At 33.8% G+C, this 9115-nt stretch overlaps 2 protein-coding genes and 2 long non-coding RNA genes across 4 annotated transcripts; 2 read left to right on the top strand and 2 right to left on the bottom strand.

The window, feature by feature from the left end:
- The first annotated feature begins 182 nt into the window (after positions 1–182).
- LOC109587320 (uncharacterized) lies at positions 183–834 on the top strand. Its single transcript, XR_002187524.1, has 2 exons — positions 183–416; positions 567–834. It is a non-coding gene; the product is annotated as an uncharacterized LOC109587320 (long non-coding RNA).
- Positions 835–1916: 1082 nt separating this feature from the next.
- LOC100639293 (UDP-glucuronic acid decarboxylase 1-like) lies at positions 1917–5154 on the bottom strand. Its single transcript, XM_011409062.2, has 6 exons — positions 5036–5154; positions 4007–4074; positions 3730–3910; positions 3329–3486; positions 2278–2439; positions 1917–2064 (listed from the first exon to the last, which is right to left on the bottom strand). Exons 1-6 carry the CDS (start codon positions 5091–5093, stop codon positions 1981–1983), a joined length of 711 nt encoding a protein of 236 aa, XP_011407364.1. The 5' UTR covers positions 5094–5154; the 3' UTR covers positions 1917–1980.
- LOC109587323 (uncharacterized) lies at positions 4510–4708 on the top strand. Its single transcript, XR_002187527.1, has 2 exons — positions 4510–4629; positions 4670–4708. It is a non-coding gene; the product is annotated as an uncharacterized LOC109587323 (long non-coding RNA).
- A 2610-nt stretch (positions 5155–7764) lies between the features above and the next one.
- On the bottom strand, positions 7765–9109 carry LOC100639168 (ras-related C3 botulinum toxin substrate 1-like). Its single transcript, XM_003390314.3, has 3 exons — positions 8960–9109; positions 8601–8812; positions 7765–8291 (listed from the first exon to the last, which is right to left on the bottom strand). The coding sequence occupies exons 1-3, from the start codon at positions 9076–9078 to the stop codon at positions 8032–8034; spliced, it is 591 nt and encodes a 196-aa protein (XP_003390362.1). The 5' UTR covers positions 9079–9109; the 3' UTR covers positions 7765–8031.
- Positions 9110–9115: the final 6 nt, after the last annotated feature.

Here is a 9115-nt window from a genome sequence, read left to right as displayed (position 1 = left end):
ATGTCAATCTTATCGTACTGCTACATGTCTAGCCAGCTTTAGGTTAGTGCCAGTAGTTGTGAATAAACTCTATAGTCTATAGTGAAAAATTTGGCACCAATGTTGACACAGTACGATAAGATTGACATGTACATGTTTCTATCACATGTACATATTCAAACAATGGACCATTGTCATTAGTAGCCAGTATCTATAATAAAGAGGTACATACTGACTGGAATAGTTATTCATTTTATCATATACTAAAGGTCATATAAGAGACTATACTAGATATCAGCTACTGAATGATGAATACCTTCCAGTGTTTGGTCCTTGTTGCTGCTATTGGATTCATCATTACTACTACTACTACAGTGTCTGCTGCAGAAAAAGACACTTGCTACAGTGATACAGAATGCAAGGATAATGTAACTAAAGTAAGTTCAGTAATACATCATACTATACCATCATGACAATCCTAACAGCTGTATGTGCAATACATTGGAGATCCTTTTGGAGTTTTCCAAGCAAATTAAACTATAGTCCGCTAGCTGTACACAATGATTACTATCATGTTTCTTTTATAGTCTTTTGACTGCTGCAGTATCCCTGGAATCAAATCTTATGAGGTGCTTTTATCTTTAGGTGCTTTCCACTGCTACTTGTGCAAACAGTAGTAACTGAGAGAGAGAAGTTCTGCAGAAGAAAAAACTCTGTGCTTACAATGAAATAAATATCTACTGATAATAAATAAAATAATAATTATATAAAATAATATAGAACTGATAATTAAGTTAAATGAAAACAAATTTTGTTAGGGTTTGATGAATTCAGCCACATAGCTATAGACCATAATATATACCATTGATCTAATCTGGTAGCATTCTAACAGAATAATGTAATTTCATTGATATGCATGGGTGTAGTTTCATGGTTCCTTCAATGCAAGTTCATTATTAGACTACATCAATGTAAAAACATTGTCTGGTGCAAATCAAAATGTTAATCGTTTTCCTCCCCATTAAATTTTTTACATTTGCCTAGTTAGAAAATAATACTAGTATCACTACAGAATCTGTAAGAAAATTGCTCCAAAACCATGGGCAATAGCCTTGGGTAATTTCAGAATTTTGGCATTTTCTTATTTTTAAAATGGCCATAATTTGAAAAATTCAAGTCGAAATCAGCTCAAACTTTATATACACAGCATAAATACATCAATATGTATTAGAAAATTTAATAAAAATTTGTTTGATTTTAGAGCCTTTTAAAAAAAGACCATGAGATACCGGTATGTTAGTAGTTCAGGGTATTTTTTCAGGATTTTGCCAATTTTAAAAAATGGCCTATTGACTACTGATGACAATGGTCCATTGTTTGAATATGTACATGTGATAGAAACATGTACATGTCAATCTTATCGAACTGCAACATGTCTTGCCAACTTTAGGCTAATTAATATTGGTGCCAGCAGAAGTGACTAGACTTTAGAGTGATAATAGTAATAACACTGTACTATCACTACAGAATCTTTAAAAATTGCTTTGAGGCCATGGGCAATTTTTAGAATTTTGAAATTTTTATAATATTAGTGCCAGTAGAAGTGAATAGACTCTATAGAAGTGATGATAGTAATTAATACACTTCAACTACAAACTGACACTCTACATCACTCAGTCCTATACCAGCTATAGAGCACAGTGTACATATACATGCATTGATTTAAAAGGCTGCAGTAGCTAAACACCCTTTTCTACAAAATGTGACTCATTTGAACTCTCCTCAGTATGAAATGTACAACTTGAAGTACACATTGATCCATTGACAATGCATGTAGTAGGTAGATCTGTATCATACTGTAACATGTCTTGCCAACTTTAAGCTATTGTTGCCAGTACATGTGAATAGACTCATGAGTGTCTGTGTATGTGTTTAAATTTAAAAGTATCACAAATAAAGGTTGCATTAATAATCAATGAATGCAGTTTGTGTGTGTGTGTGCTATTGTTCTTGTTCATTGTCCACTAGTCCAAGCTCTTTCCTGAAGTATGCAGTGGTCTTTAGAATACCATCTCTTAGTGATACCTAATGAAATAATGATGAAATAATCAAAAGGAATATCACTATCATTGGTAATTACAAGTAATCTATGATGCTAATTGAAATCAGTTTTTAAAAGTATGGAAGCTCTAAATTAATCCCTTTATGTTATGTAGAAAGTTTGAGCTGATTATGACTAATCAATTTTTCAAGTTATCATCAATCACCATCAATCATCATCATTATTATTATTATTACTTTTGGTTCCCATCCCAGTTGTGTCTTAGCAACAGTGATATCAGGTTTCCTCTTGTGTGGATCATCCTGTTGGCTCTTCTTCATTGACACTTTACCTTTAACTCCAGTTATATCCTGAACCAGTTGAGCAAACTCCAATATAGTGTGCTCCTCTGGATTACCCTATCAATAAGACATTATACATTAATACATGTACATTATAATACTTAGTACTGTATAGCTGGAAAATTTGGCCATCTAAAACTTTGGCGTTTTACATCAAAACTGCCTAAATATAATATTGGTGGTCCCTTAATTTGGCGATTTACTATCTTGTCTTTTCTTTAAGCTGCTCCTTGCCCATAGCCTTGACTGAAATAGTGAGAAATACTGTCATTTTGGCATTTTTTTCAGTATCACGTGCTCATGATGGGATCCGCCCATCATTGAGATTATTATCGATGGTCATAATATTGGCAGTTTTATTTTGAACTGCCAATCAGCCAAATTTTCTTACCCATGGACATACATGTATATTATGAGGTAATATCAGCTAATAATACTGATGACTGTTAAATTTGGAAAAATTGCATTTGGCAGATTCAATTCAATACTCAAGTGTCATTGAGTAGTATAACTCTACAGTACCGTATATCGGGTATATTTCAATGCATTGATAATTTTGGAAAAAGTAATCCATTGCGAAAATAAATATTATGAAATTTTAAAATATGCGGATAAAAAGGAATAGAAGATATGTGGTATTGTGCAATTAATATGAACACGTGGCTTCATAACTATCCATGGCTACATTCTAGTCTAACTTGAAGGCCATAAAGAGCCTTCTTTGCCAGTTAGAAGTGTTGCTAAGGTTGATTCAGAAGTGGAGAAGTCAGCAAATGCTTCGAATGACTTACCAAACCAGGTGGTTGATGGAAATAATAGCAAGTAAAATATTTTCGGAATATAAAAGGCTTCCGAATTATTCCATCATTGAACTTAATATTTCCACGACTTTTCATGCATTGAAATATACCCGATATACAGTATACATTATTAATTAATAGCATACCAGGTTACAGGGCAATGAATAATTACTGTTCATCAGTTTCATTAGTCCACTAACGAGATCACTCACATACATGAACGATCGTGTTTGGTTCCCTGGAGCATAGACTGTTAGTGGGTGACCATTTAATGTTTGAACGATGAAATTACTAACTACACGACCTAAGGAAGAAAAACAAAATAAAGAATTCTCTCCCCCAGCAATTTAGAATAAGTATAAAAATATTCCTATAATTGCTTTCACCACATTGCATGTACAGCTGGCCGTGATGAATCATATTAAATTGATTTTTGTGAATTTTATTTTTGAAGGTTTTGAAAAAAATGCAAAATTCACGAAAATTTTGGGCCACGAATACGTGGTAACACAATAACAGTATCTCATATTGTAACAGCAGATCTTACCATCATACATGTGCATCCTGGGGCCATAAGTATTGAATATCCTGGCCACTCGTACATCAATATGGTCTCTCTTGGAGTAGGCGTACATGAGGGTCTCTGCGACTCTCTTGCTCTCATCGTAACAAGCTCTGGGACCAATCGTATTAACATGACCCCAATAGGTCTCCTTCTGGGGATGCTCCTAGTAATTAGCATCATGATTAATAGCATTATTATTATTATTATTATTATTATTATTATTATTATTATTATTATTATTATTATTATTGTTAGTTACTTCAGGGTCTCCGTATATTTCTGATGTTGATGCAAACAGTACTCTAGCCTTCACTCTCTTAGCCAAACCTGGAGGAGAGAGAGGGAGAGGGAGTGACTTTTGATTTGGACAGTTACAGTTACCCTCTGCCCTGTACTATATATAGCCCATGGTTTTTTCCAAAAAATGGCTCCAAAATCACCCCAAATTTTTATTACATTTTCTGATACATATTGATGTACTTATGCTGTGTAGAAAGTTTGAGCTGATTCCGACTTCAATTTTTTAAGTTACAGACATTTTAAGAAAACGTCAAAATTCCGAAAAATACCCAAGGCTATAGCCCATGGTTTTTTTCCAAAAAATGGCACCGAAATCACCCCAAATTTTTTATTACATTTTCTGATACATATTGATGTACTTATGCTGTGTAGAAAGTTTGAGATAATTCCAACTCTAATTTTTCAAGTTATGGCCATTTTAAGAAAACGTCAAAATTCTAAAAAGTACCCAAGGCTATTATTATTATTATTATTAATAAACTTTACAATACATACTATAAAATGTGACAAAAAGAAAAGAAACAAAAAAGAGATGTATCGAAGGCAAACACAGTAACAAGACTGGCCACCTAAAATTACATAGTAAATAATAATGCTAGAACATAAATAAATACATGAACAGAAAAACATTTAGACACAATTGAAACAAGGACAACAAAAATGAAACAAACAAATTAAAGAAGAATCATAGCCCATGTTTTTTTTCAAAAAATGGCTCCAAAATCACCCCAAATTTTTATTACATTTTCTGATACATGTTGATGTCCTTATGCTATGTAAAAAGTTTGAGCTGATTCCGATAAATATTTTTCAAGTTACAGCCATTTCAAGAAAACGTCAAAATTCTGAAAAATACCCAAGGCTATATAGCCCATGGTTTTTCCAAAAAATGGCTCCAAAATCATCTCAAATTTTTATTACACCTCATGCACTATAACATTGCAGATCACAATACACATACACTGTACAATACAGTACATACTCATACCTAGTACATTAATGGTTCCTATGGTGTTGCTCTTTATTGTCTTCACTGGATTATACATATACTTCACTGGAGAGGCTGGGGATGCCAAATGGTATATCTGATCAACTAACAAAAAATGATGATAATAATAATAATAATAATAATAATAATAATAATAATAATAAAATAATGTTAATTAATGAGTGACGTACGTTTGCTCAAGGTTGGTCAATCTTCGTTCAATATTGTGGTTAGCCTATTAATAATAATAATGATAATAATAATGATAATAATAATTGTGTCTGATTTTGTTATAATAAAAATAATAATTGGGGCGAGCCTGAGCTCGCCCCACTCTAGCTATACTCTCAGTCACGCCCCGTCTGTCCCTCTGTCTGTATGTCTGTCCTCGTACGTCACCCCTATTTATGCGTAGATTTAATACGGTAGATAGATACTATGCATTACCAATGCAATTTTCAATTTTTCATTGAAAGTGGGAGCGGTCACAGTAAAATAAAAATGGCAACCAACACACTGGAAGAATTCATGAGCTTTCTAGCAGCAATATAAGGCAGATACCGTCCAAAGACTTCCCCAGCAGCTACAGAAGGTTTTAAATTCAATTAATAACCTATGAAGCTCGTCTTTACTGATGCAATTGCTATTAAAACTGTGAAAGTCAATCAAGCTTTTTCTGAGTCATCTTAATATTGGATAATATTATATCTAAAGCTAAGTAAAGCATCTTTACAGACATTTATAGGCAAGAAATGTGTATGTGAAACTAGAAGACTAAAAGTTTATTAATTTTATCAGCAGCATTAAACTTTCATCATGTAAATCATGTTTGCTATGCCTAAATCATGATGCATGCTTTGAAATCATCGGGAGTAGATTATAGATGGATAGATCCAGTGCCATAATTGCTTTGCTAGCTTAGGCTCGCCCCTTAATGTTCTACATTGCTTCTAGTAATAATAAATAAATAATAATAATAATTGTTGGATATGAATTGAAAGACTAATCTAACTAAGAATGGTATATTTCAAGACGCCATAGGCCAAATATGGGAGACCAAAACTCTCCTAAACTCCCTCTAGATCTAACAGTGATCATATTGATACCATACATGTAGGTTGGAAATTGACACCTGACAGATTACAGTCCATTCATTGTATGTTTTGGCACACACACATACTACACACTACACTGTACATTGTAAGTATTGGCCTGTTGCCAGTTCGACTAATTACAGCTGGTAGTGTTAAAGTTTTCTTGCAAACTGATACATATTTGGTGATTAGGAGATTTTAATTTGTGGTCATGTACGTGTAGCTCAAAACAATGGATTTTTATTATTCTGGCAAATGGTTGTCAATCAAAGTAAAATTTATAGGCTCACATTAGAAAGGGTAATATTTAATAATTAATTTAATAATTTTGTATAATTCCTCATAAACTATTAACTCTTTCACGGATGGGGTTAAAAATTAATTTAATAATTTTGTATAATTCCTCATAAACTATTAACTCTTTCACGGATGGGGTTAAAAATTAACTCTAAGACTAAACAGCTATAATCATTGCTTTGTAAGGCATCAAAGGATTCCAGGAAGATTCCCCAATTAAACAACACTGTGTGGGTGGACATGAGCAAACAATAAATATATTTATACACAAATAATTCATTATTAATTAATAAAGCAATTAGTCTGGTAACTTTAATTGCTGTCAATATATTTCATCATCATAGTTTCCAGTAAAGCCATGAAAGATTGTATCTTGATCCTCTTAGTTAATGGCTACAAGTGGTACTAGTGAAAGATTCTTGGCCATTTTGGATCATTATGGATGATGCAATACTAGTAATGGAATGCTATTGAACTTTCCCAGTATTGATCAAAGTTCAACCGTGTCATACTATACCTCCTCTGCTGCTATCCATAGCTATACCTCATTAGTGCAGTGACTGCTTCCATAGCTATCTTAATTAACGCTTTGCTTTTAAATGCCTCAAGCAATACTTTAACTGCTCCTAATATTACTCTAATAAAGGTAATGTGGTAAGTATATAAGCCATGTTAAGTTCTGAGCTACATGTACATCAGTCATACATGTACAATGATGAAGTAGTATTATCATCAACATTAGTCTATAACTGCATCAAGATCTATTGTATGTACATGTACATGACAGCTTTGCTTGATGGGATCGCCCCTTAATGAATTACAATAATATATAATTATTATTAATACTCACCTCACTGATTGCTTCCTTGATCTGTGACTTGAGCTCGTTGTCATCACTTTAACAAACAAAAAATTAATAAATAAGGGAAACATATTATATTTACTTTTTGGCAGTGGTGGCTACAGTATTGAGGTGATCCAGGCCAGTGGCAGTAGAGGAGGGTGAGCGCTCTGCCTCTGGGGCGGGCTTAGCTGGCCTACCTCTCATAAAGAGAAACACTAAAGGGAAAGATAAGACTATTATAGTAAAAGAAGACCAGTCTTACGTAGGAGACAGGCCCCAAAGACACAAACACCAATCAAAAGGACAGGTTGCTTCGATATTCCCCTTCGCCCCATCGCCATTAAGTTGGAATTTCGGAATCAATAATTATCAGGGCTGACCACGATTGCGTCATAAATTGTAATGATAATGTGATGTCATAACAGCCACACCCATGTGATGATTAGAGAATGAAATAATAATAATTGTTTTATTATTATCAAAGTATAATTATTAAACTACCAGAATAGGACGAGATGTTGTTTGAATTGACAGACAAAAATAAACAAAAACAACAGCTTATAATAAATGAAAAGAAAAAGAGAGAGATAGTGAGAGAAATTCATACAAATACATAAGATATTTTGAAACACATGAGAGAGACTCCATTTTTACTGAAAGCGTGAATGTTTCATTTTAATGTAAAATCAATAGCAAGTATTAGTATTATTATTATTATTTTGTTACCATAATTATTATTATTAATATCTTGAGGTCATGGACTAAAGAATGAGACACTTTGATTTCTTCTTTTTCTGTTGCTCTGGAAACAGGACCACTTTGATCGCTTCATCAAATATATCTTTTAGCCCAGCTTGTGTCAAGGCCGAACACTCCTTGTACGATATGGCACTAATTTTTTTTCTCATTGCCTCTCCTTGTGCTATCGTTATTGGCTTTTGGTTTCTTGAACGAAGTCGTTCTAGTTCCCCCATGTTGTCTCGTAAATCCAATTTTGTACCAACTAGTATCTTAGGGACACCTAAGGAGAGAAGACAAAACAAGACTTTAATTATAAATATTATCAATGATAATCAGTGTACATGTATTTGCAAGTATACTAGATATTATGATGGTATCTGTTGTAGATCATTTAAAGATTCTATCATTACATCTTACAAGATATGAATATACATCTTTATCTTTCTTACAGTATCAGTCACATCTTAATAATCTCTCTCTCCTCCCTCCCCCCCCTCTCTCTCTCCTTCCCCCCTCTCTCTTTCTCTCCCCCCTCTCTCTCTCTCCTCTCCCTCCCTCTGTCTCTCCCTCTCTCTCCTCCTCCTCTTACCTGGTGCATGGTGACCGATTTCAGGCCACCATTTATCGGCCACATTTGCAAATGAGTTTGGATTGACAAGTGAAAAACATATTAAAAATACATCAGTGTCTGGATACGAGAGTGGGCGGAGCCTATCGTAATCGTCTTGTCCAGCCGTGTCCCAAAGTCCTAAACTTATCGGTCTCCCATCCACGAAAACGTTAGCTGTGTAATTATCAAAACTGAAGGGAAAGAGAGAGAGAGAGAGAGAGAGAGAGAGAGAAGAGGAAGGAGAGTATATACAATCAATAGTATATAGTACATAATCAAGTTTATACAAGAGATGGTAGTGATTTAAAGAGAGAGGGTTACCTCAATCACTCACTTACATAGTAGGGACATATTCTCCAGGGAATGAGTTAGTAGTATAGGATATTAACATACAGGTTTTACCCACAGATCCATCTCCAACAACAACACATTTAATATCTCTTTCTGTCTTAGCCATCTCTTGGTCTCTACTATAACAAAAATGAGCAACTCAC

The sequence above is a fragment of the Amphimedon queenslandica genome, unplaced genomic scaffold (assembly GCF_000090795.2).
Source record: "Amphimedon queenslandica unplaced genomic scaffold, v1.1 AMPQUscaffold_12609, whole genome shotgun sequence".
Classification (NCBI taxonomy): Eukaryota; Metazoa; Porifera; class Demospongiae; order Haplosclerida; family Niphatidae; genus Amphimedon; species Amphimedon queenslandica.
Note: the sequence above shows the minus strand (reverse complement) of the source record. Positions and strands in the feature narration are given on the sequence as shown.

Bases quoted from the DNA above. Each gene is read 5' to 3' on its own strand.
- LOC100639293 (XM_011409062.2), bottom strand. From the start codon at position 5,093: ATGTATAATCCAGTGAAGACAATAAAGAGCAACACCATAGGAACCATT. The intron at 2,440-3,328 runs GTATGCTATTAA...TCTTATTGATAG, and splicing joins ATTCATTGCCCTGTAACCTG to GGTAATCCAGAGGAGCACAC. The intron at 2,065-2,277 runs GTAATAATAATA...TTATTTCATTAG, and splicing joins AACTGGGATGGGAACCAAAA to GTATCACTAAGAGATGGTAT.
- LOC100639168 (XM_003390314.3), bottom strand. From the start codon at position 9,078: ATGGCTAAGACAGAAAGAGATATTAAATGTGTTGTTGTTGGAGATGGA. The intron at 8,813-8,959 runs GTAAGTGAGTGA...CTTTCCCTTCAG, and splicing joins GGAGAATATGTCCCTACTAT to TTTTGATAATTACACAGCTA. The intron at 8,292-8,600 runs GTAAGAGGAGGA...TTCTCTCCTTAG, and splicing joins AATCGGTCACCATGCACCAG to GTGTCCCTAAGATACTAGTT.